The sequence below is a fragment of the Rhinolophus sinicus genome, linkage group LG03 (assembly GCF_036562045.2).
Source record: "Rhinolophus sinicus isolate RSC01 linkage group LG03, ASM3656204v1, whole genome shotgun sequence".
NCBI classification, from domain to species: Eukaryota; Metazoa; Chordata; class Mammalia; order Chiroptera; family Rhinolophidae; genus Rhinolophus; species Rhinolophus sinicus.
The window spans coordinates 50,683,724-50,702,882 of record NC_133753.1 but is presented as its reverse complement, the minus strand read 5'-3'; the positions used below and the strand labels follow the sequence as shown (position 1 = coordinate 50,702,882).

The window sequence follows — 19,159 nt, the reverse complement described above, 5'->3', positions numbered from 1 at the left end:
AAGACTTGCCAAGTGAATGAATAAATGCATTAGTACATTCTCAGTAATCCTAGAATTACAATGAAGGTACTTCAACCAGTTTGGTGTCACTGGTCATGGAGTTAATTTCACTGGTGCAGGTTTGTGATTGTCTCATTTTTAGTGGATACTCTGTGAGCTAATTTTAATAAAAAGTAAGTTTTATTAATCAGATATCTTTGTATTTCACATCTAATTTATGGCAGTTTTCTTTGGTCAGTAACTCTTGAACAAGAGGAGATTCAGTTTTCTTTACTTTGGGTTGCTACTCTAAACAACAGAGAGATTCTGAACTGTAGGAAAATAGACGATTAATTTCATTGGAAGCCAAAACTATACCCTAAGAGCTACAAGGTCAGTCTTCTTTTGGAGGCCACACTGACAATGATCTGACCCTGTAAATATTTTTTCAGCCTTAAATATATTATCGTCATTGTGCTCCCTTTTCTCTCGCTCTGATTTTTGTATTTAAAATATTTGAAGACAAAGAAGGCACACATTCTTTCTGAACAGATAAGTGTCATCTGTCACTTTGCAGTTCTAGCAGTCCATAGACCTCTCACTCTGGTTAGAAATTCTTCTCCTGAGTTACACATAATCCTTAAATAACTGGATTTATGAAATTAAAGTATCAGAGTTGGAAGGAACTAGGAAGGTCATTTAGTCCATCCACTGAATGGATTTAGTGTCCCAAAGGTTTTCAATCTTTTTTTCTGACGTAACACAATAAATAACATTCACTTGTACAACACTTCGATATGGAGGCTGAGATAAAACCCTGCAAATGTTGCAGGATGAAAATCTACTGTAATAATGAGCTATTGCTACAAAAATTACAGCATATAGAAAATAGTTATGTGATGTTTCATCAGCTGTTGATCATGGTCAGTTCCTGATATGCTAGTTGTAACTCTGTTTGTGTTGTTCAAGAAATTTAGAATGTAAATGAATGAAAGTGACATGATTATAGAACTGACTTTGAATCTGCTGTAATTTGTTTTCAAAGTAAATGAACTGTTTACTTTCATTGTTTTTTGTTACAAATTACTTATAATATTTAACCTCTTAATTGAGTCTAACAAGGTAGTTAGTACTAATTCCAGAAGGCAATTAGAGATTAGTAAAATTTATTTTTTCCCATCCAAGTTCACCAACTCCTGAATTCTAGTTCCCACGTTAAGAACCTTTACGAAAGGGTTGGGGAAGTTAGCCCAAATAGGCCAGACTAGGAGTTTGGGGGAAAAAACTCAACGTACAGATACTATGTAACAGGGTTTAGATCACAGACCTGGCCCAGAAGAGAATCGGCAAAGGCAGGATAGGACACGTATGGGATGGCAGATCCAGGAGAATTATGGGGAAGTTTGCAGCAATCAAACCTGTCTACCAGAGCCCAAAGCACCCCAACCCAGATTCATTTATGTGAGCCCGTAAATTCACTTTACTGTTGTAGCCGTTTGGTTAGGTTTTTGTAATATTTGTTAGTAACTGGAGGATTCCTAATTGGTACATTGGCCCAGAAGAAATTAGCTAGGTACTGAGGGCCACATGGGAGTCAGGGTGCCCCCGGTACCAGTTACTCTAGAAATAAGTCTGGAACAGTGGTACTCCAGAATCCTCAGGATTCTAAGGAGATGCTTCAGGGTCACGTGGGCGGTGGGGGAGGGAAAGACAGGACTCTGGGCTCTCCACTCTTCTAATTTATAGTTTTTAAGTAAAAATTTTCATCTCCACAGTGTTTTATATAGTTTTCACACAATATGTAGTTTGAGGAAAGGGTGCTGTTTTTTTAGATGAGTTTGAAACACTGGGCTATACCTTCTGGGGGCACCTGTGCAGCTCTTGTTGCATGGAAGAGCATACCTGCAGGATAACTCTGGGCATGTGGCAGAGAGAGTAATCAGGACTAGGATGTTGCTTACCTAGAGGATTATCACGTTTTCTAACAACAGCCCTGCCATGCCATTACTGCTCCATTTCATAGGTAAGAAAGAGGTTAAATAACCTCTTTCCTCAGGTCACGTTGCTCAGGATTAAACAGGCTCAGGACTGGAACTCAGGCCCATCTGATTCTATCCTTTTTTCCTCGTTATTCAACACTAAATCACTAGATTATTATAAGACACCTATAATTTTCCATATATTAAAGACTTATTATTTCTTACATTCTTTCTATCAGGTCTAAGTTTAGAGGCTGGAGAAGGGAAAAGATGTTGGAGGTTAGTGAGACTTAGCCAGATATGCTCTGAGTTGGGTGGTTATGTGTTAAGGTAAAATTTTAAGAAGTACATAGTCTGCATTATGTAATGGTATTAGGGGTTCATGGAGCTTAGGAAAAGAATCTTTGTTGCATATAATGGAAGGACTCACATATTTTAGAATTTTTAAAATGCAATTTAAAAGTCATTATTTGTCATGACCTATGAGAAGATGATCTGTTGTCATATTTAAACATCAGTAAATCTGAGCTTCCTGAAGAATTTAGGTTTTCAGGAAAATCCCAATGAAGACACTACCTGAAATTATGTATGTTAAGGAGGTGGCACCATCACATTATTATTTACAGAGATTTGAATTTGCTAAACATTTCTTAATTCTTTATTTACTTATTTTTACACAGTATCTATTTTTTACACAGTAGTATTTGATCATTCTATGCTTTTTTTTTTGGTTACAAGATGATTCGAGGAGAACTGCATCTAGTGCTGTAACAGAAACTGGTCCTCCTGCAATGCCAAGGTTACCTTCCTGCTGCCCCCAGCACTCGCCATGCGGAGGGTCGTCACAGAATCACCATGCATTAGGACATCCACACACAAGTTGCTTTCAGCAGCATGGCCACCATTTTCAACACCATCACCACCACCACCACCCTCCCCACCCAGCTGTCCCAGTCTCTCCCGCCTATAGTGATCCTACCTGCCCTGTGGAAAGACCTGCACAAGTACAGGCACCTTGTGGAGCAAATAGTAGTTCTGGTGCCAGCTACCATGACCAGGTATGTGGCATTGGATGAGTTTTTCTTTCTTAAAAATTTTAAATGGTGGGTTTTTTCAGGAGTAAAAAGAAACCTTAATGATAAATTTATATACTAAATAAGTCATTATTTTGCCTGTGTAAAAATGGCCCAATTTAATGGTCTATGATTTTTTTCTTTGAAAATTAAGTCTCTAGGGGTTTTTTTGATGGCCTAAATTATTGCAGTTAGTTGAGAGGGTCAGGGATGTGGAAAATCAGAAGTGATACTGTTTTTTTTATTTGGGAATGTTTTTTGGTGTTTTTAGTTAAATATAGGTGAATCTGATCTTTGGGATTTTATTTCAAAGTGTTGAAACTGCAGTGTAAACCTAATTCATGAGAAATTTGGCAATTCTCCCAGTTTTTCCCCTCTACCTCCTACCCTGAAGCTCCATATAATCTCCACTCATCTCTAGAAATAAACAGCCTTCTCAGATGCAAACCTGTGACATAGTTTCTCAAGAGCAGATGAGATTTTTAGTTTATGGAGAATTGAAATATCGGCAAAAAATTATAATTCAGTAAATTGATATTATTAGTGAGTGCTCAAAATGTCAAATATTAAGTTAGTATTGGTGACCACATGGAGTTAATGCAGGTGTTATATGCTACTTTAACTTTTGCTGTGTCATCTCTGTGTATAATTGTAATATAAACCTGGGTGGTGCATACTTTAAAAAAACAAAACATTTTTGACATTTTGAGCACTCACTAATAATATCAATAATTTCAAGGTAAAACTGTAAGTAGGTCATACTTATATGCTATAAAAAAAGTCAAAAAGAAAATTCAGACCAACTGCTTTTCTGTATCCCTTGACCTTTCCTAAAGTACTTTATCTTTAAATTCTGGTGGCTATCTCTTCTGGATCTGACAAATTAAAAAATAATTAAGAAAGTGGGGTGTTCCCTAAAAAAAAACCTAGCTGCATTTATCAAAAGGAAATTTTAAAGGGTTTAATGGGAAATAGGATTAAAGAGATTTTAGATGATGTTTTGGTTCTGATAACACTTTTGAGTATTATCATCTACTGGTCTTCTAGACCAGTTTACTTCTTGGGAATGAGGAAGCAAAAGGAAAGCTTCATTTACTAAGTGAAAGGCCCTGCTTAAAAGCAAAATTTCCTTTTGTTAGAAATTTGGGCTGAAAGGGGGAAGGTTATAATTATAGTAGGAAAATGGTGAAGAAGTGGATCTACCCACTTTTCCCATGTTTATTCAAGAACTGCCAAAAGGTGGTGGGCCTTTTGCTCACAGAATACTGTTAAGTAATAATATGATACAGCTGGTTAGCGAGATCAGTTGTGTATGGAACTTTTTTTTTTTGTTTTTTGGTCCAACTGAACTGACTTAATTATTGGTAGAATCTCTTTTACAGTTCTGTTCCATGTAAAAATAAATATAACCTATTTACCTGTCTCTAAGTAGAGGTATTTGTATTGACACAAAACTTGAGGAAAATCAGCAGGATCAGGCATTCATCAGGTGACAGTGGGAGTGAAGGAGAATAAGACAGTGAGATCTTGAAGAAATGAACAGTTTGCAACTCATAGACATCTGGAGGACTCTGAAATTGGCCACATACCCATGAGATAGTCTCCACCTGAGAGCTATGTGGGCACAGCAGGAAGTGATAGTTTTTACTACTCCCTTGGGTGTAGCTTTCTCTTTTGAGAGAGTAGGTTAGTGTTTGTTATGCATTACTTGTAATCTATGTAAAGTAATATTTGCCATTTCTCTACCCATCTTGCTTACCCTTCCTTTTCCATCTAGAATAAGAGTTGAATGAACTGTTGGAATTGTTGAAAGAGTGTTTGTTTTCTTTGTTGATTTTTTCCCCTTTTTTTAAATTTATTTTTAACTTCACCCTCGGTTCCTCGTAGGACCTTCTCCCTACTTTACTCACTCTCTTGGAGTATTCTTAATCACTGACTGGAGAAGAAGATAGGAAATTTGCTCACCTTCATAGTATGTTGATACTCCAGTCCATTTGCCAAATTTTAGCCTAAGTAGGAAAATAGGGAAAGGATTTGAACGATAAATATAAACTATAAGCTCACTATACTATTTTTAAATCTTCCTTACCTAAATTGAGGGACATATATTGTATTTGCCAACTCAAAAGAAAGAGGGCAGACATTTACTTAATTAATTGTAGACACGTAACATAGAAGAAGGAGCTCTTCCTTTTCGCCTTTCTATAGCTTCTCCTATATCCCCATCTGCCTACCATTTTAGCATCCGGAGTTCCTCTGTTTCTATTGTCCCCTGAGCCTGGAGCCCATTGAAAGTACAAAGACCACTATGGTTCCTCACTGGACTGCTGGTGACCTGGGCCTCTGATAAATACAGCCCTAACTTTTTTCATCTCCAGCCCCTCAGCTTCCAGTATTGAACTGTTTCTGTGTATAGTTCCACATATAACATCAAATCTTTATTTTCTTTAATCATATATTTTTAAAATTATAGCTATACTAAACACTAAGCAAAAGCTTGTATTTAAGTTACTTGAGAATTTAAGAAGCAATTTTGTTTCTGTAATCTGCTCTAGAGTAAAAGATAAAGTGTTTTACTTAGGACTTTTCAAAACGCTTTTGGGGGGAAAAAACCACCTAATTATTGATGAGTAGAGATGGAATCTAGACTCTGTTTTCCAGCTTAGTAAATGAGCCTTCCCTAAAATATTGCTAATAAAAGGAATCTTATGTCCTTTATTATCTTGGATAATGTTTACACTGTCAGAGTTTCAGTTGAATGCTTGCTATATACAGTTTAGAAACGGGACAGACAAGTTTTTACCTAGAAGCTTAATGCTTTCAGTGATGTGATTATGTTTTCCAAAGGAGTCCTAAATTACTAATCAGAATGTTGGGGTAAAGGAGAATATGGAAGTATGATTTAAAAGTTTCTTTCTTTCTAAGATCTAAATAATGAAAGAGAAATAGAGCTTAAAATAATTAACTTTTGTTCATCTTGTAGCATGATCTTATCCTTGATTTTTAAAGATTGTTTATGGATTTTAAGTACATAATCATTACAATTTTTGTAATCCAAGATACATGTATTATTTTCTTGGTGTTCAGTAGGTAGGTCTTCACACTAAAAGTTTACCATTTTCAAAATTTTAATTCAAAGAGTCTATTTTTCTAGATTGCATTAGGAGTACTCTTCTAATACAACGTGAAACAATGTTTTGACCAAACTTTATAAAGATAAAATACAGTTCCTCTTTATACAGCAGGCATTGCCAGTAGACCTGAGCAACAGTGGTATCAGAAGTCATGGAAGTGGTGGTTTTCACGGAGCATCTGCATTTGACCCCTGCTGCCCTGTTTCCTCCTCCCGAGCTGCAATCTTTGGCCATCAGGCTTCTGCTGCTGCCCCGAGTCAGCCATTATCACTAGATGCTTATGGATCAAGCATGGTTGCGCAGCCCCAGGCCCAGCCCCCTGCACAAGCCTCACTCTCATCATGTCGACATTATATGCCACCGCCTTGTAAGTATAAATTTAACAGGCAACGACCTTAGAGGCATAGAAATGAAGCATTTACATTGCTCCATGAAATAACCTTTCAATAATATTAATTCGTAAATTTTCAATATTTCCTTGTCCTACAAGTGGGGTATATTTTTCCCATTTCATCTTCCCTTCACCCCACATCCCCAAAACAGTCTTCTAAGTTAAAAAGGTCAGATGTTCTTTAAAAGAGTTAGGAAAATAAAAAGTGTCATATTTTGTTTATTTTACATTTTAACATTTATGTTTTAATATCTGTGAAATTGAAATACATTTAATGGCACCTTAGAGTCCTATAAAGCGAAGTTTTAATGAATTTAGATTTATCCTGTAGGAGTAATGGGAAATTTGAAAGTTTAGTAGTTGTTTCTAGGCACAGGAAAGTAAATTTACTAAGAATTCTGAAGCTTAACTGAGGCATCAGAATTCCTTGACAAACCTTCACCAATTGCAAAAAGGTTGTCATATTCATTTGATGCAGGCAGTTAAAATGGAATCAGACATGACTTCTCTAAAGAAATTGAAATCTGTTAAGATATAAGGAATGAGAAACACCCTTAGGCTATGTAACATACATTTACTAGTTTGTTAAATCATAGGCTAATAATCAAATGGAAACTTAATTAATACTTTGATTTTAAAAAACATTGAAAATTCATGCCAGGAGTAAACCAGGCTTTTGTTCTGATTACATGCAAGGGATAATTTTCAGTTATATGTCTCCTTAGATTTCTTCTTTCACTCCTATAATTTTTAAGTCTGGGTCCTGCAAACCAGAATTTGTACAGTGAAACTTGGTGATGTATCATTTACCTTTACAGTCATGCAACTTAAAATTTAAAGTGTAAGTTTGAAAACAGGTTTTGAAACAGAGTTAGTTTTGCAGAGCATTGACCAAATGGGCAGATTCTGTATGAAAACTGCTATGATATTATACAGGCTGATTTGTAATACTTGTTGATAATCATCCTCAATTGATCATCTTTTATTAGGAACTCAAAATGTGTGGTTTTCTGTCTCCTCTTTAAAAATAATATACTGAGGCAATTTGTTAACCCATTCCTTTTTAATGTCCTAATAAAGAAATAAATGTTCTAGACTTAAAATTGTTTTACTTTTATCATAAAAGTAGCTTGTACACATCCTAAGAAGTTAAAACTGCAGAGTGATACAGAACAGGAAGTTAAAAGCCCTTCTCCCCACATCCCACTAATCTTAACACCTCAGAGGTAGCAACTGTTTATAGTGTATTATAAAGCCTTTCTGAAATTTTATTTGTATATATATATGTATATATGTCTCTCCTTTTAAAAAAATGGGATCGTATTAAGCATATTATTTGCCTCTTGCTTTTTGATTTTTTAATTTAACAGTGTATCTTAGATTTTTTTCATAAAAATCTTGTTTTTAATACCTTTATCATATTCCATTGTATGTTAAATCAGACCTCTGTTGATGGATATTTAAATTGTAGTTTTTGAGTCTATCAGTAGGATAACTTGTAGGAGTGAGATTGTTGGGTCAAAGTGACATGTTGAACTTTTAGCAAGCAATACCAAGAACTTTTTTTTTAATGGCAAGAACACAAAATAGAAAAGAAACGGGAATGGTCTATGGGAATAAAGAATGTCACCTTTCTGCAGTGATTAGCAATCTGTTTTGTTTAGATCAACAGTGAATTATGATGGCTTCTTTTCTCACTACACGCAGAAAGATGGTAACTTTGTGAGGTGATGGATGTGTTAAATAACCTGATTGTTATAGTTATTTCACAAAATATATATGTCAAATCATTATATTGTACACTTTAAATATATACAATTGTATGTTAATTATGCCTCCATAAAGCTGAAAAATAAAACAAAATGATTGCTGTAGAGTTAAATAAATTCATTCTGAAACAAAACTTAAAAATTTTGTAATATTTGTGAATATTATTTTTTGCATAATGATTGGAGAAATAGGAAACTTGGATGTGAAACTGGAAAAAGTGCTCTGAATTTGAGGAAGGGTAGTTAACAATGGTAAAACATAGTGATTTCTCTTTTTATATGACCAAAAAGTACTGAACTTTGTGACTTCTTGGAGTAAAGCCTTGGTTTGAAAACATAATTTTTAGGGAAAAAATTGGTTTAAAATTTTGACTCACAACTTCTATTGAGCTTAATGAAAGTTTCCTTTAAATATATGCTAGCAAGTTTTCCTTTGAAAATATAGCTGAATGAGTGTTCATTGTTAACCTAACTTTCACCCCTACTGAATGAATCAAAAAAATTAAAAATTGAAGGAATTCTTCTACAATGAAACTAGAGAATCGCTCCCTACCAGACTACCAAGAAAGTCTTCCAGCTAAAATGAAATTCGGACTGAAATCCAAGCAGGAGACAAACATATTTTTAGACCTCAAACAGATGTACACCTTTTAGAGTAAGAGAGATGTGTATTCTTCAGAGGGACCTTTCAACAGTCATTTTGAAACACAAAGATTGAGAATGAAGAAATGGGAAAAACCATCTTTATTAAGGGCTTGATTTCTATGACAGATTTCTGACAAAAATGTCTTCTTAATTTTCTTAATGCAGCACAGGAAAAATGGCATGGGGTGGGAAAAGAGAAGAGCAGTAACTAAAGAATATCTTTGCAGTCTTGCCCAGAAGAACTCAGAAGTTTCTTTCCTCTCTATAGTGCTCTGTAACCAGTAAATCATACAAGGAAATCAAGATTTATGCATTTACAAATGTATAATTTATACATTTGACTACACAAGCAAAAATGTATATGGCAAAACAATAAAATTAACAAAAGGCAACTTGGAAGTGTTTATACCTTATGAGAAAGCTTCCATATATACAAAGAATACTTATAAATCAACAAGAAAAGGGTGAACAGTAGGCTACGAATATGAATAGATAATTCTGGGAAGAAATATAAGTGGTTAATAAGTATAAGATTTTTATCAGATTGGCATTTAAAATTTAGTGGTAGGGCAGGGATAATCAGGCACTTGCATGTACTGATAATGGAAATATTAATTATGGTAACCTTTTGGGAGGGCTATTTTGTCTACCAGTATCTGAGTTTAAATTATTTTCTCAGACTCAGAAGTGCTTATAGAAATTTATGCTACAAAAATTGTCTGTGAGGAATATGTGTGGATGTGTCTGTGTGCATGTGCACACGTGTATATGCGTGTGTGAAAGAGTGAGCACAAGGGGGGGTCATACAGACGTTTATTGCAGTCTTTGAGTTGCTTCCAATTTTTATTAGTGGTTGTTTCTTCAATACGTTTTGATACATTCCTATAAATACATTCCTGTGAGGCTGTGAATGAGGTAAAGGTGTATGTATCGACATGAGAAGATGTATCTAATGTTCAAAGAAGGTAGGATGCAGAGCAGCATTGAGCAGACTCATGCATTGATAAAGTATTCATAAAAATTAAATATGTGCTAATATATTTGTAAGATCCAATAGGAATATATAATAGCAATGTATGCTCAACTGCATGGTGCCTGTGTTTTTCTTACAGATGCTTCTTTGGGAAGACCACTTCATCATCAAGCTTCTACCTGCCCCCACTCTCATGGAAACCCTCCTCCTCAGACCCAGCCTCCACCTCAAGTGGATTATGTCATTCCTCATCCTGTACATGCTTTCCATTCTCAGTTATCTTCTCATGCAACATCTCACCCGGTGGCGGCCCCGCCCCCGACTCATTTAGCTAGTACAGCTGCACCAATCCCTCAGCATCTTCCTCCCTCACACCAGCCAATTTCACACCATATTCCAGCCACAGCACCTCCGGCACAGAGACTGCATCCTCATGAAGTGATGCAGAGGATGGAAGTTCAAAGGAGGAGGATGATGCAGCATCCAACGTATGTTTTATGTTTGTAAAAAGATAATCACTTTCTTTTCGTTCTATTTCCACTGGTCTTTAAAACTATAAAATCTTTAGAAGCGATATAACTAGACTAAATCCTCATGTCACTAGGAAATTAATTCTTTACTAACCCAGAACCTTCCTTCTATTCTGAGTTGTAGTTGTTGACAAAGCAAGTTCATATCAGATCATTTAGTGAAATCCAATCATTTTTATAATAGGACCAAGGGTCATTTTTTGCAAACCAATCCCTTGTTTGTCTGTTATTTCTGTATTCCATAGTAAAGATAAATATTAGAATTATAGATCCTGGGGATCAAGATGTAAAGTTATCATAGATACAGTTTGATTTGTTATGTTATCAACCAGAGGGAAGAAGAGTATTTATTAGTAGAACTTACAACAACTGACATTGAGAAAATGGTCCTCTTAGTTTATTTCTAAATTTAAATATGAAAATATTGTATGCCTCAAGCATGAAAAGACTATAATTAAACTTTTTGTTTTCTTTTGAAAATTCAAGATCTGATTTTCTAATTGAGGGCAGCAAATTCTGTTTGTCTAATTCTGTAAACATACTTTCTCATTTTTGTAAATAAAATTTTATAGGAAAACAGCTACATTTGTTCATTTATGTATTATCAATAGCTTTTTTCATATTACAAAGACTAAGTTGAGTAGTTGCAACAAGACCATGTGGCCTATAGAGCCAACTATTTACTACATGGCCCTTACAGAATAGGTTTGCAAAACTCTTGATCTAATTAATGATCTAGCACTTGTGTAACTTTTTCCTTTAGTTATTTAATTTAAGGTTATATCCAGAATCTCTGGCTGTTATTGCTATTCTAATATAATAACCCTTTATATAGAAAGTTGCCAATTTAACATTTTGTATCTTCCAGTATCTGGAAAATTGTTCTAATCAAGATTAAACATGCAGAATCTGTAAATGTGTTAGAAACTAATAGTAAATAAGAAATAGAGTATAAAAATTACTCCCTGGAACTGTTTTTTTTTAAGTGTTTGTTTAGAACTTTATGACCATTTACATTCGTAAATTTGACTGACTTCAGATTAGAAAGAGAAAATATAATAAACTGGGATGCAGAATAAACAGCAAATGGAGCTAATATCACTTTCTCAGATGTGTTAACTCATGATGTTAATATGTCCTTACATGTGTTTGAAAAAGTGAACAAGGTGAAAATTTGTTCTCTTAAAAGTTTTACCCATTAAAATGAATGAATGGTGTTATAAAAGTGAGCAAAATAGCTTCCATTTTCATGCCTTGCATGTCTATATAAAGTAACTTCTTTGTTCCTGCAGCATTTGCAGGGGTAATTCATTTCTAAATTTTTATTTTGTTCAATTTCTGTCCTACTTAAAATGTCTATTATAAAAAAGGTATACAAGATGTTAAAATTGCCTTTTCCCTTGGATGATATTTGAATTGTAATAAATAGTATTGTAATAAGTGGGCAGTGAGATTTTTGGGGTTTGGGTTTCTTGATTTATTATGAATCATTAGTGTTGTGTTACATTTTTATAATTTGTTGTTACAGAATTAATTTTATGAGTAATCTATAGATGTTTATAATAGTAATACTAGATTATTTTCTACATTAAGAAATAACCAATTATTCAATTATTTCCAGTGGTCTTTTTGTGTTCTGTGTTTCCAGGCGGGCACATGAACGCCCCCCACCCCATCCACATAGGATGCACCCAAACTATGGTCACGGGCATCATATTCATGTGCCTCAGACTATGTCCTCACATCCTCGACAGGCTTCAGAGAGAGCTACCTGGTCAGTATCTTGTTTATTTTAAAGTTCTGCTCAGCAGCTTGTGATAACACGGCTGGAAGAGAAGCCCTGGTAGTGAGTGGAATGTCATACAAAAGGATGGTGTGGAGAAACAATTCCAGCTTAGCTTTGAGACACTGTCCCTGGGTGAGTTAAAGAGACCTGGAGAGGAAAGAGTAGGAGCTCGAGTTCTGGGGAAGGGGACCATGTCAAACAGGAGTGGAGCTTTTTGTGTTGTTTTTCTGCCATAGGACGGGTGTCTGCCATTAAAGTGAACTCCCTGAGTGGATCCCACTTTTCACAACTTCTTTATCCACCTTGGTACTCAAATTTGCTGTACCACCCTTAACGCCTGCTCTGCTGTTGACAAGGGAAATCCAGCCTGCATCCTCCTAGGCTGTGGTCATTTCCTAGAGAAATGGAAGCAGATTTGCATTAATTTTCTTTCTGAATCCATTGTCTGTAGGCAGTCTATTGAGATCTTGATCCATGATGACTTTTGAGGCAAAATATGAAATGGGAATAAATAAAGATTTGGCTTTTCACAAATTTTACTCTTTCTAAAATTTTGTGTACCCTTGCTTTATGAGGTATGAAGTGTTTGCTCTTCTAATCATTCTTGATGTCAAGAACTTAGAGACACTCTCCAACAAACGAAGTCCTTGGAGCATCTATAACATTCATATAAACCTAAAAAGTAAACTGTTTCGTATGCTCCTCAAGTAGAATCAGACTTAGATTGAAAGGAACCTCAGGGGCCATTTATTATTCAGTTGACCTTTGAACAACATGGTGTGGACCTGCGTAGTCTCAGCCTGTGTTGTTCAAGGTCAGCTGTATTTCATTCCTTTGTGAGATGGGAAACTGAGTACAAATTGCTTTGCTCCTCATGATTGCAAAATTGAATTTTGGGGTTTTAATTTCTGAAGTGAATTTGAAGCTATCAGTTGAACCTTTTGGGCTAAATTGTCTTTTTCTCGGCTATGTATGTTAAGAAACTTTAGATTACTTTAAAAATGTAAAAATACTTCCTCACTTTTGTTGATCATAAAGACGATGTAAGGATGGCTAAAAATTAAACTGTTCTCCAAACTGATGGTTGCCACGTGGGAAAGGGTTGGGAATCTGGGTGAAAAAGATGAAGAGATTAAGAGGAGCAAATTGATAGTTACAAAATAGTCATGGGGATATAAAATACAGCATTGGAAACATAGTCAGTAATACTATAATAACTATGTATAATGCCAGGTGGGAACTATACACTATACACTGTGCTATATACATCTGAAACTAATGTAAAATAATATTGTCAACTGTAATTGAAAAAAAACACACGTTAAATTATTCTCTTTATCAGGGAACTGGGAATTGAAGCTGGCGTGACTGCAGCTACTTACACACCTGGAGCCTTGCATCCTCACTTGGCCCATTACCATGCACCACCTCGACTTCATCACTTACAATTAGGAGCACTTCCTTTAATGGTAAAATAGAAAATTTTTAAAATTCTAACATATTCTCCTTTTAAAAGTGTTCTTCCTTTTCTAAATTCAATGTTTTATTGGAAATATTTTTAATATGTTGTTATAGATGTTTTAATGGAATTGAGAAATATTTGATAGAAAATGTGCTATTAAAAGGTAACTAGATATATTAAAATCTGTATTTGTATTTGCATTGTAAAATGTACTCTTCTTAATGTAAAAATGACAAAAAATTTTTCTTTTATTCCAAGATGACAGTCTTGATCCACTGTCACTAAGACATGTGCTTTATTTTGTCATAATGGTAATGGGTCTGTTCTGATTCATTCATACTTTATTCTCTGATCTGCAGATGGACTATACTAACTATACAGGATTATGGTGCAAACCGGTAGTTACAAAATAGTCACGGGGATGTAAAATGCAGCATAGGGAGTATAGTCAATAATATGGTAATAACGGTGTATAATCCAGGTGAATACTAGACTAATCAGGGGGTCAATTCTTAAATTATATAAATGTCTAACCATATGCTGTATACCTGAAACTAATGTAAAACAATATTCAATGTCAACTATAATTGAAAAAAAATAGTTAAACTGTGCTCTATATCTGATTTGAACAGATTCAGATTTTGTTGGTACCAATTTGAGTTCTAAAGAATAAGTTCAGCAAAATCCTTTGCTATTCATAATACATACCAGTTATAAAAGTGGTACAGAGAAGGGAGTAGTTATTCTTGTTGGGGTAGAGACACTGCAGGGAAGGTTGCTGAGACACTTTATTATACATGCGACTTCTCAGCAGTCTTTGGAATTGAGAAGGGTGCTCATACCAGTGGTTACAGCATGTAAAGAGCTGTCAGATAGCCTAAGCACAAGCAATTCCAAGTAAATCAGAATGTCTGGATCTTAGAGGCGAGGTTAATTCAACAATATGAACTCAAGTTGTCCTGCCAAGAAACTGGGACTCATGAGCCATTGGAAAGGGAAGTCTTGATCATATTTATGTTTTTAATCAGAGTGATTTAATCAGTTTGTAGTTAGAAACACCACTTCCTCAGTTGTCTGAAAAATCAATTTTAGGTGGGAGGAAGGAAACTCATTAGGACATTATAGTATAAGAGATCAAGTTGATGAATCCCTGAACAAAGGCAATGGCAGTTGGCCACACGTTCGAGTAATATTTAGGCTGACTTCTGGATTTCTGTCTTGGGTTGTTAAGTGTATGGCATTCACTACATTGGAGAATATTAATTAGATAAGGATTTAGGAAAGGGGTTAGGTAAGTTAGGTTTTGGACATATTGGATCTTGGACATATTGTGTACGTTAAGGTAGACTGCCCAATAATAGGAAGTTAATAAGTTTATGGCCTGGACCTCCAAACCATGAACTGATATCTGAGTTAGGGACGCTGTGATCTGTCAATATATAATATATGTGTTTCACATATCTTCTATAACATATCAATCTATGGAAGAGGATTAGATTTCCAGGAAAAAAATGTAGACTGACAAGATTGGAAAAGAAAACCTTGGAGAATGATAATACTGTACTTCAAAGGATTTTGAGAACTGGCTAGAGAAGTTGAGGAGAAACAAAGTAAAATAATGTTGATAATATGAACAGTAGGATCTCACCCCCCCCCCCCAAAAAAAAAATAAAGTAAAAATGTTGAATGCATTTGACATTGAAGGATTATTAGTGACTTTTGTCAGAGTGATTTCAGTAATGGGGAAGGATGGAGATGGGGTGCTTTGTATACTACAGTAAGGAAGATGAAAATGTGAGGACAATGAATATAAACTACTTGCTTTATAAGCTTGGTTGTGAAAGGAAGGTAGGAAATGGGTTGGCAATTATTCCAGGATTAAGGAGATACCTTAGGTTTGGAGAAACTTGAAGGTATTTTTAGGGTTAAGACAGAACAACATTAGACAGAAGAATTTGTTTGAAGATATAGAAGAAAGGGGTGGATGACCCAGGGTGGGGAAACGGGAGATGGGAGCCCATGATAGAGATGAACTTTGAATAGGAGGAAGAGGAGGCTCATTCATAAAACCTAGAGAAAGGAGACTAGGGAGGGTTTACAGGATAAGTGCAGGTTTAAATAATTTGGGGCGTAGGAGTTCCTTTCTGCATTTTCATTTTCCTTGGAGATGTGTAGGAGGTTGGGTTATCTGCTGACAGCTGGGTAGTACTGATCTTGATTATAAGGAAAGTTGCAGATATTTAAAAATAATAGGTTATTTGAAGGTTAAAAGTTATTGCTTATTTTAAATTCTTTTTCACATATGAGTTGTCTTTTCAAGCTATAAAACTTGCTAGAAGTATGTTATGACTCAGTGGAAGCTGATTAAAAAATAGTTTCAGAGAATCATTTATAAAGATGGAAGAATAGTGCTCGAATAGTGCTCTGTCCCAGCATCTCCCTTTCCTAATACAGTTGACCCTTGTTGTTCATGGTAGTTATGTTCTATAAGGTTGCTGCAAACACTGAATAAATGAATACTGAATTCCTAGGGTAAATACAGGGTTAGGTTACAGCAAGCCTCTGGTCACAACACCCCATCAATCCATAACCTTGTTTTAATGCGTGTTTCTATTTAAAGGCAGCTTATTTGATAGATATTGTTGTGTCATTAACATTGACCTCACAGCCAACCGCACTGTAATTCATGCCTGAATGAGGCGTATCTACATTTATTTTCTCCATAAATACATCACAGCCCTCTTGCACTTAAGGACAATAGCCAGCATTTAAGTATTATGCATGGGGACCATTTTAAACAATAAAATCACCAATTGAAAAGCACAAAATGTGAAAAACACGGGCACTAAATAGACCACAGAAGACACTTGTTAATAGGATAAGAGCTGAAACAGAAGGCAGAGCCTTCTTGTACCTTAGCTAGGGCACACATGTCAGGCATCTCAAATTTTTTGCCACTTTGTGCATGTCCACGAATGACCATGAGAGCACAAGTATTGATTTTGCAGTTACAAATAAATTTTATCAGGTAGGCAAATTCACAGATAAGAGATCTGTGAATAATGAGGATTGGCTATACCTAACAAAAAATTACAAAACACTGTTAAATCTTTCACTAGCAGAACCAAACGAAAAAAGGAATAGGGTACTTTGGCTATTAGGGAGTTACAGGAAAAGAAGTAAAACTTACCTGGAAGTCAAGTTTTGTTGGAAAGTTTTGTGCATTTCTGTTTCTTAATACGTTTAGTAAAGCTCTCTGAAATTGACAAGGTCTTAGGAAAGTTTTATTCTTTATACAATTAGGCTCCTAGCAATCTGAAATTTGGGTATTTTCTGCTTAGGATTTTTTATGCAAAATAAATCAAGTATACGAACCCTATTATCTCATGGAACAGCTATTTCTTCTTTTTTATCCGATTATATTTTAAGTTATAATATAAGAGATTATATTTGAAGAGGAACCTAACCCTGATCAGAGTGTTTAGTTGGAGTTACGTAGACTAATGGAGGTTGAATTTTGTGAGCAGCTGAATAGAGAGAATTGAGTGTTTTAATTATTCAGTGTTAATGGTAGAATTCGGACCTATGCTTAATTGATTTAACCTGTCTCTTCTGTTAAAATAGGTTCCTGACATGGCAGGCTATCCTCACATCCGTTACATTTCATCAGGATTGGATGGAACATCATTCAGAGGTCCTTTCAGGGGCAATTTTGAGGTATGTAGTGAAATTCATGAAGATATTTACCACAGTATCTTTAGTGCAGAAAGAATATGTGTATTATTAATTCACAATTGTACAGTGGCTGGGAATCAGAAGGCTTAGTAAAATGTCTGAATTTTTGATACTGCTTCTGGGGGCTATTATAGAAAGCAATATAAGCAATATAAACAATAAGCAATATAAACAATAGACATAGAAAGGCTTATGTAATCTTAGTGTCAAAAGTTACCCAAGGATTAAAGGAGTAAAGAAAATAATCTAATATAAAGAAATGTAGAAATTTATTAAATCAATATAAATATCAGATAACCATACCATTAAGTGTGGGGGCGGGTCGGGGGGTGCTTTTGACTAAGCTTAATTTGAGAAAAACATTGCTGAAGAAATATAAACCTAAGTAATTTAGTTTATAGCTAAACATCTTTGAATTTTCAAGAACAAATCATTTGAATATGATTTAAAGTTCTGTTTCTTCATGTCAGTTTGGAAGTTGGAGTCAGTGGGACTTAGAACTACTGTGTGATTTATTTCCCTATTTTATTATAGTGACTTCATTTTTTACAGGCATACATACGTACTGACTTATATAGTACAGTGTGCTAGTCTGTTGCCCTAATCTGTAAGGATAACTTTGCCATACCACTTCTAATTGGCTGAGAAAAGAATTATTAACAAGCATTTGCCTTACCATATATGGCTTTTTTGAACACTGTATTTACATTGCAGGTTTATAAATATGGAACTTTATTGCTTTTACAATATTGACAATGCTGTTCAAGGAATAATCATCCTGGCATTTAATACTAGTTATTCTTCACCTTCAGGAACTGATTCATTTGGAAGAAAGATTAGGAAATGTCAATCGTGGAGCATCCCAGGGAACAATTGAAAGATGTACATATCCACATAAATACAAAAAAGTAAGAATTTATTCTATGAAACATCTACATTATTATTAAAATGCATAAAATTTAATAAGGATCTTCTTTTAGTTTGTAGTCTAGCAACTGCATTATTTATTATTAAAACAATATATACATATGGTTAAAAATATTCAAAGTAAAAATAGATACTCTGAAGTTTCTTATCCTGCTGACCCAACCCCAGTCTTCCTTCCCAGAAGAAAAATCATGGTTAAGGATTTCTTAGGTAATCTTTCGGATATTTTTATGCATTAATAATAATGTACATATGTATATATTTTTTTCTTCCACTTTCAAAAATAACACAAAGGAGATGAGATACAGTTTGGCACATTTTCTTTTCATTTTATATCAGCACCCACATATCACCTGTATTTTTTTTTCCATAGCTTATATGGAATTCCATCATATGGCACTACCGTAATGTCACTAGCCACCTATTTTGATGGACTTGTGGTTGATCTACATTTCTTACATTCTACTCCCAATTCCTTATATAGTATTGTACTTAGAAGTTATGGAGTAGACATGTTAAATAAGTTTCTTTAAACAAACAATAATGTACTATGCTGTACAGAGAATAATAAGGTGTGAAAATTACTGTTCTTTGTTTTTCTCATGTGTTTCCTAAAAGTATTAATAAGGTATTACCACTAAATAAAAGTCCTTCAACCATCTAAGCCAGACACTATAATTTGTGTTAATTAATTTGGATATTATTTGAAACATTCATTAGTAAAATAAAGTTTATCTATGCTCGTGATAGGACAGAAATATAGTTTATATCGTGTA

General features: G+C 34.7%; 1 protein-coding gene across 9 annotated transcripts in view; it reads left to right on the top strand.

Annotated features, from left to right (window-relative positions):
- The window catches only part of RNF111 (ring finger protein 111), a 96,861-nt gene that overhangs the window by 74,036 nt on the left and 3,666 nt on the right, over positions 1 to 19,159 (top strand). For 4 of the 9 annotated variants that reach the window (XM_074327656.1, XM_019732285.2, XM_019732283.2 and 1 more), the window contains exons 6-12: positions 2,697 to 3,016; positions 6,274 to 6,532; positions 10,083 to 10,431; positions 12,095 to 12,247; positions 13,602 to 13,728; positions 17,346 to 17,438; positions 18,269 to 18,364. In XM_074327656.1, coding sequence (XP_074183757.1) covers positions 2,697 to 3,016; positions 6,274 to 6,532; positions 10,083 to 10,431; positions 12,095 to 12,247; positions 13,602 to 13,728; positions 17,346 to 17,438; positions 18,269 to 18,364 — 1,397 coding nt within the window. The remainder of the gene's footprint in view (positions 1 to 2,696; positions 3,017 to 6,273; positions 6,533 to 10,082; positions 10,432 to 12,094; positions 12,248 to 13,601; positions 13,729 to 17,345; positions 17,439 to 18,268; positions 18,365 to 19,159) is intronic. The other 5 variants (XM_019732286.2, XM_019732287.2, XM_074327658.1 and 2 more) reach the window with 3 other exon arrangements.